The sequence below is a fragment of the Rhinolophus sinicus genome, linkage group LG07 (genome assembly GCF_036562045.2).
Source record: "Rhinolophus sinicus isolate RSC01 linkage group LG07, ASM3656204v1, whole genome shotgun sequence".
NCBI lineage: Eukaryota > Metazoa > Chordata > Mammalia > Chiroptera > Rhinolophidae > Rhinolophus > Rhinolophus sinicus.
The window spans coordinates 104,482,893-104,496,774 of record NC_133757.1 but is presented as its reverse complement, the minus strand read 5'-3'; the positions used below and the strand labels follow the sequence as shown (position 1 = coordinate 104,496,774).

The 13,882-nt window shown below is 39.3% G+C and overlaps 1 protein-coding gene and 1 pseudogene across 18 annotated transcripts in view; both read left to right on the top strand.

Moving 5' to 3' along the window:
• The window catches only part of TRIM2 (tripartite motif containing 2), a 133,865-nt gene that overhangs the window by 71,069 nt on the left and 48,914 nt on the right, over window positions 1-13,882 (top strand). For 10 of the 18 annotated variants that reach the window (XM_074338427.1, XM_019722550.2, XM_074338425.1 and 7 more), the window contains exon 2: window positions 9,862-10,043. In XM_074338427.1, the coding sequence (XP_074194528.1) occupies window positions 9,910-10,043 (134 nt within the window). In that variant the 5' untranslated portion in view covers window positions 9,862-9,909. Of the gene's footprint in view, window positions 1-9,858; window positions 10,044-11,305; window positions 11,361-13,882 lie in introns of those variants that run through there. The other 8 variants (XM_074338431.1, XM_074338424.1, XM_019722519.2 and 5 more) reach the window with 2 other exon arrangements.
• On the top strand, window positions 7,295-9,834 carry LOC141572737 (large ribosomal subunit protein eL34 pseudogene; annotated as a pseudogene).

The window sequence follows — 13,882 nt, the reverse complement described above, 5'->3', positions numbered from 1 at the left end:
TTTTAATGTGTATCTCGGCTTGTTTTAAATAGATTTTTCCCCCCTGCATGTGTTGAGTACGATGATGGGGATAGGCTATTTAATTGGCAAGATTCTTTCCTCAATACCCCAGGGTGGAGGAGAACGTGCGATTCGACCCTTCCCCCACCCTGTCCTCTATAGAGAACCCTGGGGTTGAGCGCCACGGTTCCCTGTTACCATTGGAAACCCATTCATTCATAATGCATGACCCGACTCTGAATTCCGAATGCCATTGATGACCGGCAAATATTCAGGAGATGATTTGGGGTTTTTTTCTGACATTTCCCCGCTGCCTTTGACATAGACTGAAGTCTGGGTGGAGTTCACTGGTAGTATCACCGAGAAAAAGAAGAAAAAAAAAATCCTTGGGTTGGACCTTAGGGTTTTCTTCCCCTGAAACACTGAGCGTTATCTTTGTATGAGAGAGCTTTTTCTGCAAGTGTGCCACGCCCAGTCATTATTCCTTATTTTGGGGAGATAGGAAAGCAAGTAGAAAGACTGGCTATTTATTTAAAACTGAAAATTGAATGTTAGGTGGGTTTCTGAACCAAAAGATAAAATGATATTTCTGTCTTAAGAAAAGATGGTTTCAGTATCATAGCTTTCAGGGACAGATTTAGATTCCGAATGAGGCATTTGAAAAATTATTGGTTCATCTTTGGCTTAGATCATATTACGGCACTTTTATTCCTCCTGAATACATTGTTAGAGGGTTTTTTCATTAAAAAAAAAATTAGAATATGTAAGGAGAGCCATTTGTTTGCCCAGATTCTTCCGCTGATTTCTCAAGTATGAGGATTCCGCGCTGCCTGCTGTGCACCTATGTCCTGGTGTCTTTCTTTATTTTCCGGCAGATGCTTCAGCAGCACCGGTCCTAACCCACTGTCTTGTTAAATAATGTACGCCCCACCCCGAGCACGCACACAATGCCAAGTTTCATGTGTGCTGTGGTCTGAGAAAGCCGCTTTCTGTTGCAGACACGTGAACAGTGTGGCTGTTCCTAAACCTCTAAGTATTCCTTTCCAGTTTTCTTCTAGAAAGACGCAGTGATTTGCTTTGGGAAGGTTACAACACCGCCCGGTGTGCAAAGGCTCTCTGATAGAATGTGCCCTTACGAGAAATAGGAAAGCAGCATATGTAACCCACACATTTTTGAAATGGAGAATAAAATCTATACACATTCTCACCAGATTTCTTATTATAATCCTGAGATGACTTGCTGTTCTTTATTTATATTATAAAAGCCTGGTGGATTTTGTTGGCGTGTGAAATAAAGTAACCATAGTCCTTTGTCTTACTAAGAAAGGAAAATGTGCTTCGTTTGGTTATCTGTAGATATTAATTTCTCCAAACTTACAACTTTCTTTTATCTATTTTTATTAAGTAGAAAAAAAATCCTAAGTAGGTAACAATTTTTAAAAATTTAGCTAAACTTAATTTTAAGACTCCCTTGTGCCTTTTTTGCGTTATCTCTCTGATAAAACTGTGACTTTAACCAATTATTTGTATGTATTATTGAAATGTATAGAAGAGAAATTCTTTCAAACTTTAAAAAATTTGCTGCCAAATTATTTACTATTGTTTTTTTTTCCTTTAAAAATGTGACTGAATTACTTGTAGTTGTGGCAAAATTATAGTTTGCACACACTTGTAATGGCTTTAAAAAAAAAAAAATCTCGGATGCCATCTGTGCAGCCCATTTATTGCTTACATAAGGGTTTTAGTGTCAGAGTAGAATTTGCTCTGTAGTGGGGCTGGCTATTACGGTTCTCTGAATATTATTGTGCAGGTTGTCTGAATTCAGCAGATCAGATTTCCTCCTAGAATTTGGAGGTTGAGATTAGACCAGATACTGAGGAATAAATGAGCCCAGTATAATAATTCAAATAGCATCACTGAAGGAAATACTCATTACTGCTTTTTGCATTCGTCTTTCTACTCTCTTCTATTTTACCCTCTGCCTTCATGGAGTGCTTTTTATTATCCTTGTTGAAAATGTATTAATTTACATGAACATTTATTCTAATCAACAACAGCATTAAATAATAATGCTTCTTATTAACCAGGGCCAAAAAGAGGTTTGCTGGTAGTAGGCCTGTGTCTTTTGAAGTTCTGTTGTAGAATAAATTTCTTCCCCCTACTGTAAGGCCCTGGCTGTCCTCCGCCTTTTTTTGTGATCCCAGAATATTCAGCCTCTTTGTGTAGTTCCCAGGAAAGCAAGGGAGGAGACTTGGCAATGTGATGGATGTGGGGAGAGGAGACCGCACTCATCAGTGACTTTCCCAGGGTACTGTAAGATGAATGTCAATTACCCTGACCACTTAACACTCCATTAACACACCCAGCCTTCTGGAAGTTAGAAACCCTAAAGCAAATCTTAAGAACTGACTGCAAAAGATGAGGACTTTTATGAAGAAAGCAATGGCAAATAGTTATCTATCCTAAGGAAAGAGGTAGAGGAAATAGATATAAATATCATAAAAGCAATTTGGGGGCTTGGCTTGGGAATCAGCTTCCATATAGCAAAACCCAGCAGTCTAGGGAAACTGTCTTAACTCTGACCCTGGAAATAAGAAGACAAGCCCTTGGAAAGTTTGGGCACGTCCTTGCCTAGAGACAGAAGTTAAAGTGGAGGGCTCCCTGAATGCCCTCCCCCCCATACACACACGCACGCACGCATGCAGTCTCACTCGCACTCACACATACTGTCAGGAAAGATATTGCATCTGGCCTTCTCATTTACAAAACGGCCCTTTTGGGATAGCAGCGTGATATAACTAGAATTAGGTCACCCTGTTTTAATTTCACTGAAGATTGTCCTCTTTTCTTCTAGTTGAGTCTTCAGTCACAATGCAAATTCTATTGCAGGCGAATGATAATATGCTCACAAATTTTAAAAATTAAAAATACCGTGTTTCTTTAATCATGTTTTAAACCCGCGTCTTGAGCTCAAGGTACCACCTGTCCTGGCACGTAAAAGGTAGCACATTGTGAGTTGTAGATAATCCTAATGGTTTAAGATTTCCTTTCTGTAAATGTGCCAGAAGATTTTTAACTTTTTGAGAATCTGATTTTATTGTAGTATGTTCGCACCACTGTCATTGGTCCAAGAACAATACAAAACGTAACGATATTAATGAATAAGTTCAGCTAAGTGGCAACAAAGAGAGGGAGTAACCCAAGAATGCCATTAACATTAAACAATGGAAATGGAATCTAGTGCCTTTAGGATGATGTATAATGAAATATGCTTGTTGCCTCTTACCCACAAATCACGTTAAAATTTTGTTTTCCAAGGGAATCTTGACCTGTTTCCCAACCGTGTTTCCTAGACCAGCCAGACAAGTTTTCACCAACTCTCTCCCCTTCTCAAGAAGAGTGTTTTTCAGTTTGACTTTTTTCTTCCATCCTCCCTTCGTGCCCTTCCTCACTCTGGTGTCAGTAATACAGAGTTTGGATAGCTTTCTGATCTACATGGTATAATTTGGGGTGGGAAATACAGTCTCAACCTTAGAATTGTGGATGCAGGCTTTTTTTTTTTTTCACTTCATCTCCTCCAATCCAATTCTTTTCCATTTGGTCATAATTTCTGCCAAGGTGTAGGAGATTTCAGAAAGTGAGCCAGGAAAAATACCAGAGAGGATGAGAGGAAAGAACTGCCGGGACTGGATTTTTCTATGTCCAAGGATTTTGTTATGTGATTGTTGCATTGTTTTACCCGCAATAAGCTGTGTTTAGTTGGTAAGCGAAATTTATATCAACCGTCTCTGACTTTTAATGTCTATGCATATGTGTCCTCAATAGTTCTCAGTTTCTTTTCCTGCCTTTAGTGAGAGTGTTAAAATATGTCACTACTTACCTTGGGGGTGATGGCTTATGTTGCTAAGCATTCGACTGTCACATAGGGAGGTAGGTACTATCTAATGTCAAGTGAAAACATTCAGATGACTGGTAATGACCATGCTCTTTATCATGTAATTCAGCAAGTGCCCCTCTTTTCTGCTACTGGGACTGAGTCCATTCTCATATTTCATTCGTTCAGTTCATTCAAAAAATGAGTGTCTACTATGTACCAGCCAGAGTTCTAGGAGCTGGGACTTCTGCAGTAAGCTTCAGACAAAAATCCCTTGTGAATCCTACGTCTTAGTGGGGTGGGGGAGGAGATGACATGCAAAATAAATACATTACAGACTATATTAGAAAGTCACCTAAGAAGAAAAATAGAGCAAGGATGGGGGTAGCAAGTGTTAGGGGACAGGTAGAGGGAGGCCAGTTTCAATTTTAAACAGAATGGTCAGATGAAGAAGGTGATATTTGCTCCCCTTACAGAAGGGGAGCAAACCCTTCTGTAAGCAGTATTGCTATTGTTTTTCCACCAGTAAAGAAGCTCAGTCTCCCCACATAAAAGCTCTCATAGCTGGTCAATGTCAATATCACACTCATGTTGACTATTTATATAATTTTAAAATGTCTCTTTCTTCCTTCACTCCTCTACCATTTCCTTTCTATTGTCTTCTTGTCCATGTGTCTGGTGCTAGTTCCTGCATCCAAAAGCATTCAGGCTCCTTCACGGGCAAAGTCCACCCCATGCATGTTTTCACATGCATCTCTCCAGAAATTAGTTTTGCTGATCTCCAGCAGAATAGTTCTATATCCTGATCTCCTTTATTATGGTGCACTTGTTTCCGCTGGTTATGTGAGTTCAGAAGGATCTTTGACAATTCGGAAACCAAGATGGGGAAAGCAGAATCTAGCTGAGAATCTAGATAAGTATTTATTGTCTTTCTAACCAAGGATACCAGAAACTGTGGTCCCGCTCAAACACTTTGATTAAAGGCTGTTGTATATTGTGTGTATATTCCTCGAGGCATATTCAGACTGGTGGAAGGCTTCCCATGGTGCTTGTTAGCTCGTTCTGTGCCTGCATTTTTCTAAACACATTATCCCATTAGGAGTAGTCCAATTGTCTTCCTATTGTGAGTATCTAGTTATACTCAGGGAATGACCGTATCCTGGCAAAGTCTCCATTGGGGGAACTTTTGGGGCTGGAAACCTTTTGTGTTGATTCTAGGAGCCTTGAAAATCCAGATGTCTTCAACAGGTCACTTGTAACACATTTGTAAAGTTGTCATGATTTTAAATTAGTGTTAATATGTAAACTTAATTTACCATATAAATTACCAATGCTAACAAAGACTCTCACCCACTACAATAATGATCACAAAATTAGATTGAAATGCTTTTTATTTCGGCTTTAGAGAAAAAATGTCAACTCAGGAAATTTCATATATCATTTGATTAAAACAAATGGTTTTTTCCCTGCCTAAAATCCAAAATTCTGTTGCTGTTTTTTTGTTTTTAAAGAGTAAAATCTAACAATGATGTTTTCTCTCTAGTTTTTATAATACTCATCATGATTGATTATTTCAAAGGGTAATATGAAAAATTTCAAAAGCCATTCAAAATGAAATGATTTTTAACTGAATTTAGCTGAAAAGTTCAATATAATTGTTTTGTGGCTTTTTAAAATTTATTTTTATTGGGGAACAGTGTGTTTCTCTAGGACCCATCAGTTCCAAGTCGTTGTCCTTCAGTCTAGTTGTGGAGGGCGCAGCTCAGCTCCGAATCCAGTCGCTGTTTTCAATCTTTAGTTGCAGGGCGCGCAGCTCACTGGCCCATGTGGGAATTGAACCAGCAGCCTTGTTGTTGCGAGCTCGCACTCTAACCAACTGAGCCATCAGGGCTGCCCCTCTGGCAGCTCAGCTGCAGCTCATTGTCTTCAATCTAGTTGTAGAGGGTGCAGCTCACTGGCCCATATGGGAGTGAACCCTGTTGTTCAGAGCTCACGCTCTAACCAACTGAGCCATCTGACCGCCCAATATAATTTTTAAAAAATATGGACGTGTAATGAATTTACATGACATCCTTGCTCCAGGGTCTTGGTAATCTTCCTTATCATTCCATTTTTAGTGCTGCTGAAGTGAACACTCTATAATTTTTATCACACACACACACCAGTAAAGTGCTAAACTTGTTTAAGATTAGGTATCATTGACTTATCAGATAAGGCAGAAAACTTGCAATCTGAGCTTTCTGATTGACTGATTTTTTTGGATGACTTTGGGCAAGTCATTTAAACCCTTAGCTTTGGTTTCCTTATCTTAAAGATAGGCAAATCCATTCCTTCCCTAGTCTGATGTCATAGGGATGTGGTTTTGAAGAAAAGCAAAGTGCCAATATTTTGAGCTCCTGAGAGATGAGCTCCATCGAATTCAATGTGTATCATTCCCTACTCTAGTTCTCCCTCTTCTCTAGGGAGACATTCTATGAAAGTCTAGCAGATAATGCTGGCTAATTAGATGCCTATATAGATGCCTATATGTTTAACTAATGTGCGAGTTCTCTTGACGCCTGACACTCTTGTATGGCAGGAGCAGTCACAAGGTTCTATCTGTTTATTAATCACGCTCTTTAAAGAACATCTATAAGGTATAGAGTCGGAAGATGGGTGTGTCATGTATGTAACTATACTCAAATATGTGTAAATAGCAGACTTTTCTTAATAAAAGTTGACATACTTTTTAAAAAGTTGGTGATTTGGTGGGAAGAAAGAAGAACTACTATTTATGTTTGGGAAAGCCTGTTTTCTTTAGAAAGTGTAGAAGTGTTGATTCTGTAAATATGGTATATTCCCCAGCTTCAAACATAGGTCCCAGGCCAAGTTAAAATGTATACTCATATATAAACCAAGTTCCATAGTATCGTACAACTTTCTTAAAACACAAGGTCAAGGAAAGTGTGGTGATTTAAGGAGAGAAAAGGCCATGGGTTTTAGAGACATACACCCCTGAGTTTGCATTCTGGCAAATTTATTAACTGAGCTTGTTTGTTAAAAGTCTTATAGAATGAGAAGACTGTTACCTCCTGCCTAGGGTTATAAAAATTAACTTTTTTTTTCTTTTTTGTAAAGAGAATAGAAACGTTCTTGGGAATTGGAGGGCTGTGGACGATGCCACTAAATACGAGGTGTGATCAAATAATACAGTAAATGTTTAAAGAAAAAAAAATTATTATAGTAAAAGACACATTGGCATTAATCCCCCTCAAAATACTTCCCCTTGTTTTTAACACACTTATCCCATCATTCTTGCCACTTTCTGAAGCAGTTCTGGAGGTCCTTTCGACACTGTCTTTAGTTGCGCTGTTGTGGCTGATTTGATGTCCTCAATCATTCTGACTTTGGGGAAGAGCCAGAAGTCACATGGTGCCAGATCCGGTGATGAAGGTGATTGAGGACACACCACAATGTTTTTACTTGACAGAAATTGCTGTTCTAGAAGAAATGTGTGACACGGAGCCTTTCCATTGTGATCAACAAATATGGTGAATGCTGCTGCCAACTGCCATCCAACAGAAAGACAGGGATCTTCAATATGGGAAGCAGTGAATCGAATTTTAGTAACAGTGTGTGACAAGTTTCAACTTGTTCCGTGCAGTCAATCAGGTGTGAGCTATGGTTGAGAGAAGGTGTGTTTTAATGTGTGTCATAAATCATTCTCCATCAACGCTCTGTGTCACACATCGCTTCTGGTACACGGCAATATCTGTCAAATACAAACATTACGGTGTGTCCTCATCCCCTTATTCACCAGACCTGGTACCTTGCAACTTCTGGCTCTTCCCCACAATCCAAATGACTCAGGACATCGAGGCAGCCATGACAGCACAACTAAAGACACTCACGAAAGAGGACTTCCAGCACTGCTTCAGAAAGTGGCAAGAATGATGGGATAAGTGTGGTCGAAGCAAGGGGGAGTATTTTGAGGGGGATTAATGGCAATGTGTCTTTTACTGTAATACATTTTTTATTTACACATTTACTGTATTGTTTGATCATACCTCGTATTTAGGAAATTAGGAAGTGAATTTTAGCTCAGTCTTGGTTTGGAATATAAGGCAGAAATTCTTAAGATGATAAAAGAAGCTGCGTTTTCAATTGGTGAGGGGTCATGACAGAAATGGAGAATTAGAAGAGGGAAACAGAGAAGAAAGCCAAGGGCCTATGAGAGAATAAAGAAAAAGTTATGACATAAAACACAGTATTCTCCATTTCTGGCATCATTCTTCACTAATTGAAACCTCCACTGAACTAATTCCCTTCATCAGGTTCCTCAAATGCCTATACATGAATACCAACACATTTCTTAAAAAAGGGACTAACTCTAGTCTTTGTCCCTGATCCATAGCAAAATACATTTTAGTATAAAATCTATAAATCTTTAGTTCTGAAGGAAACACTCCGAACCACATACAAAGTTTTTAATTAAAAATTTGAATTATTCCTATCCTGCATATTAACAGTATATAGGGGAGAAAAAACTTTTTCTCTACACTCTTATGTTCTGTGTCTGAAGGCTGTGAATTAAACTGTAAAAAGACAGATTATCAGGAGAAAAGGATGCACATATTTTATTTAAAAAGAAACAAAATATATACTATATTTTATTGAATTTTATTGGTTTACTAGTTTCAATTTTACATGCGTGGGGGCTTCACAGGGAAGAAGTGAAAACCCAAAGAGGTGGTTAAACCTGGGAGCCTATAGCGACAAATTGTGGAGACTGAAAAAGGACTTTATTTTAAAAAGACTATAAATATATATTCAAATATAGTCATGTCTAAAGGCATAGCTATGGCTTTAGACAAAGGAAAAGGGAGGTGGACTCCTAGGGGCAGTAAATTGTGGGAAAGGGTTGTTTAGTAAGGTTTGTTATGCAGACTCCTCTTGGTGTCATCTCCAGTGGTTAAGAGTCTTCTCCTCTTCCTGGTGTGGGAGAGTGGGGCACCTTTACAAATGGGAAATGTATGCCCTGCTTTTAGGCAGATGGAAGAGGGCAGAGTGCTCCTCCTGGGTCGGCTGTTTCGGAATTGCCTTCGGCTCAAAATGATCCTTATGTCACAATGGCATACTTTGGGTTGGCATAATTTGATCCCCATGGAGTATAATAGTGGGAAAACATATTATATTTTAACAAGACTATTCTATTTGCTCATCTGGGGATGGTATCTACAGGCATTCAGAATGGTCCAGTGTTTGACATACTATCGGAGACTGTCCTACAATACAGCTTCTAACAAAACTGGACTGTGCTGAACCCCTAGTAATAGGACTGTTTCCCTTTATACCAAGAAGGTTGGGAAAGCACCAAAATCTGCATGTGGCGTGTGCCCAGGCTGACTTCGCAGAGTTCATGCAGTAAGACCTAAAGTTCTAATGAGGTTGTCTAAAATGGAAAAACATGTCAGCCGGGCCTGTGGTGGTTGTATATGTGCTAAGTGTGTCCGTGACAGGATCAAGCCTGCTTTCCTTACTGAGGAGCAGAAAATCGTTGTGAAAGTGTTGAAGGCACAATCACAGCGTCAGAAAGCTAAGTAAAAAAAAAAAAAAATGAAGCTTTTTTTGAGTAACAAAAACAATTAAAAGGCAAAAAAAAAAAAAAAAGACTATACTATTTAATATAGACTGAAAAAGGACTTTAAGTCCTTTGGCTAAAGGCATAGGTATGTAAGTATTTCATCCCTCAGTTACCACTGCTTTGAAACCCAGCAAGCACTGCTCTTTGTACAACACACCTTCTTCTCATTGGTTTTGTTTGCAAGGTGAACCTGTGATTATTGCTTTACAAAGCAAACAGGCGGCTCACTGTACTCCCTCTAGAGCAATGAGGGTTGTTTATAGTCCTTTCATAAAACAATGCGTATCATGAATGAGACAATGATTGCTTCACACTTACCGATTATTAAATATTTTTCCATTCTGGTTTTTCTGTCCGCCAGCAGCAGCGTGCAGGGTCAAAGACAGCTGGCCTCCCATGTCAGTGGTCTAGGATGGCCAGTGAAGCCACGAACATCCCAAGTCCTGTGGTGCGCCAGATTGACAAGCAGTTTCTGATCTGCAGTATATGCCTGGAACGGTACAAGAACCCCAAGGTTCTCCCCTGTCTGCACACTTTCTGCGAGAGGTAAGCCTCCTGGGGGCACGGAGGAGGGAGTCTCACAGACTGGCCTTCCATAAAGGGTTCTTGTCAGAATTCTCCAGTTAACTACAGGAGACAATAAATCTTTTGTGCTTCTGGTAGAAATCGAGAAACATAATCACGAGTTGCCAATAATTTACTTTATTTCAAGTATTTACAAGTGAGAAGAAGCAATTTATTTCCACAGGAAATGGAGCATTAAATATTTTAAGATTTAAGATATTAAAAAATGTTTTCCTTTGTTCTTTGTGAAACAATTTTTTGCCAACTACAGTTCTCTTACAGAGGATCTTTGGTGAAGGCCAATTAAAAATCTATCATTTCCTCCCATATAACAAATCAGGTAAGATACCTGGATATATGAGGATTAATTAAAAGGAGAGAGCTTCCTTCCAAATATACTTCAGAAGACACATACTAATGGCACATTTGAATATTGTGATGTTTCAGATGGAAAAAAATGACATATATATATATAGGTATATATATATGACATAATTATAAATTACCAGAATAAGCAGGTTGCTGTATGTGAAAATATACTTCCTTATTTATCTTTTTTGAATAGTATTTTTTCCATTGAGTTAATCAGTTATCAAAATACGTCTGTATCCCCTTGTTCAACCTACCACATAAGCAATTAAGCATAAAAAGATTGTTAGTAATTAGTTTATCTATGGCCTACTTTAAGTATTTCTATAGTACGGTTATATTTTCTTTTCTTAAAAACAAGCATGGTTATTATGTTTTATAACATGTTAAATATATTTTCTGTTATCATTTAATACACATAATTAAAAAGCATTGCTTCTTGTTATAGAATAGGAAGTTAGTATTTCCAGTGGCTTCAGATCAATGCTAATTACATCTACCATCCAATTTAACATGTATTAGTTGTCTGATTGAGTGTGCTTTGAGTGGATTTACTTTGGAGGGTCTTAACTGCAACAGAATAACCACATTTTTGGTGGTGATGGATGGAGGGAGAAAGTAGATTTGTTACTGGTAGTTGTGGTTTTGTATTTGTTTGTCTTGCTTTCTTTGTTGTGAGGTTTTTTTTGTGTATGTGGATGCAGACTTTTTGTTGTTTGTCTCAGTGATAGTATATAGGGTACCAATACTTTTCACTTTATTCATTTTATACTTTGGCTGCATTTTCTGTCATAATTTTTATGTCAGTACTTTGTGATTCATATTCCAAGATGGCTAAATGGACGAGTAATTTTTGTTTTCCTCTCACTTAATAGGTGTAGCTAAAACATGAATACCAGCTAATTGTTCATGTGTCCCTGGGCTCACATGGTAAGATCATTATTTGATTTGCAGCAGTTGATATAACCTGGCTCTCTTTATCTATGGTGCTGAGAGCCACTCAGTCTGAGCTCGGCAGAGCTGCCCTGTTCCCCAGTGTTCAGTGCCCAGTGGTCTGTTGTTTGGCCCCCATGTCCTTGTTCTGACAGGTGAGAAACAGCACTTCTAGTCTTCTGTGGCTCTGCCCCCTGCCCTGTCTGGTAGGTCCAGCCCTACCCACCTAGATGAGATGGAGGTGCTGCTCGTTGCGACAGGAAGAGGACACAATTTGGGGGGTAGTCATGGGTTTGTTTGGGAAATGTTGAGTTTTAGAACCTGTGAGACATCAAAGAGGAAATGTTAAGAAGACAGTTGGTGTACAGATCCGGGGCTCAGAGGAGATACCTGTGGGAAGAAATATAAACATGAGAGTGTTGTGCTTTAGCCAGGCACACGGATATAATATCCCAGGGACAGAAGAGTGGTTACAGTGGAGCCGGGATGAATTCTGAAGTGCACGGACTCAGTGGAAACAAAAGGAGGTCTGACAATTAAGTTCGTGAATTTGTTGCAACGATGTTGCTAACCTTTTTTGATATCAGAGGGATTATTCATTGTGAATTTGTAGCAACTGGACAAACAGTTAATCAAGGTTACTATTTGGAAGTGCTAAAAAGGCTGCATGAAAAAGTTATACGACCTGAACTTTTCGCCAACAATTCATGGCTCTTGCATCACAACAATGCACCAGCTCACACACGGCACTGTCTGTGAGGGAGTTTTTATCCAGTGAACAAATAACTCTATTGGAACACGCTCCCTACTCACCTGATCTGGCCCCCAATGACTTCTTTCTTTACCCGAAGATAAAGGAACTGTTGAAAGGAAGACATTTTTATGACATTCAGGACATCAAGGGTAATATGACAATAGGTAGCTCTGATGGACTAGGCGCTGGCATCGGTGCATAGCTCCCCAAGGCGAGTTCTTCTAAGGTGACCGTGGTGATATTCGGCAATGAGGTATGCAGCACTTTTTCTAGGATGAGTTCGTGAACCTAATTGTCCGACCAGTAGGGCAGACAGGAGAACCAGGTGAGTGTGGTTTCATAAGCCAAGGGAAGATAAAGTTTCAAAAAGGAGGTGGGAGGATGGGAGCATTGTGATCAAATTTGATGAATGCTGCTGAGAAGCCTAGTAAGACAGGACTGAAAAATGTTTGTTGGATGTAGATTTCATTAGAGACCTTAGCAAAAGCTTTTTCTTTTCGGGTATTTATTCAGCCCTAGTTACTTCTGTGACATACGGAAGGTCAATTAACCTCCTTGGTGTCAGGTTTCTTATCTGACACGCGTGTTCCAATAGAAGCAAAGGAAGGGATATGGGACAAAATCATTGGTTTTCAAATTCTGTTTGGCCAACAAACTGGAAAACATTGTATAGTGTAGTTATTTGGAGTTTAGACTCTGGTACCAAATTGCCTTGGTTTGACTTCCTATTCCACCCCTGTCCACCTAAGTCCTTTGGGCAAGTAACTTACCCTCTCTGCCTGAATTTCATTATATGTCTAAAAGCTATCACAATATCACCTTCTTCATAGGTTTGTTGGTAGTTCTTTGAATTTAATGGGCAGAACAAATGTTGGTCATTATTAGTGATACATTTCACTAATTAAATGAATTACTTTGATGTCTGTTGAGGTGAGGCAAGAAGAGAGCATGTCGGTGTGACTCTGGGTGTCCCATTCCTGCTTCAAACAAAACATTTCCACTACTGTGATGTGTTTTTAACCGCCGAGATCTGCTTACGACTTAGTATGTAAAAAGAGTTTCAGCGCTAACAAAAAAGTGTGATGTGTTTCTCCCACAAACTCATGAACACCAGACGAGATATTCTAGACCAATGCTTCTCCCCTGGGATCTGATTCATTAGGCTTGGTGTGAGACCTAAGAATCTGCATTTCCTCCAAGCTCCCTGGTGAGACCAATGCTGCTTGTCCACTTTAGTCTGTGTAGCAACAAGGCTCTAGAAAACACTACCAAAGTCAATGACAGTATTCTTTTTTTTTTTTAATTAAAATTTATTGGGGGTGACAATGGTTAGTAAAATTACCTAGCTCTCAGGTGTACAATTCTGTATTACATCATCTATATATCGCATTGTGTATTCACCACCCAGAGTCAGTTCTCCTTCCACCACCATATGTTTGATCCCCTTTACCCTCATCTACCATGGCTTTCCCCCCTTACCCTCTGGTAACCACTAAACTGTTGTCTGTGTCTATGAATTTGTGTTTCTTGTTTGTCTTGTTCCTTTGTTGCTTTCAGTTTTATATCCCACAGCTCAGTGAAGTCATACGGTTCTCGACTTTTTCTGTCAATGACAGTTTTCTTTTCCTTGACAGGGCCAATGCAAATACAGGTTACCTCTTAGTTTCAGAAATAGCCCTTTCCCAGTGAAGGAAACTACAAAGGGAGTTTCTGCAAAGTAGCCCGGGTAATCGCTGAGAACGTGGATGGTACCTGCGATTGTAGC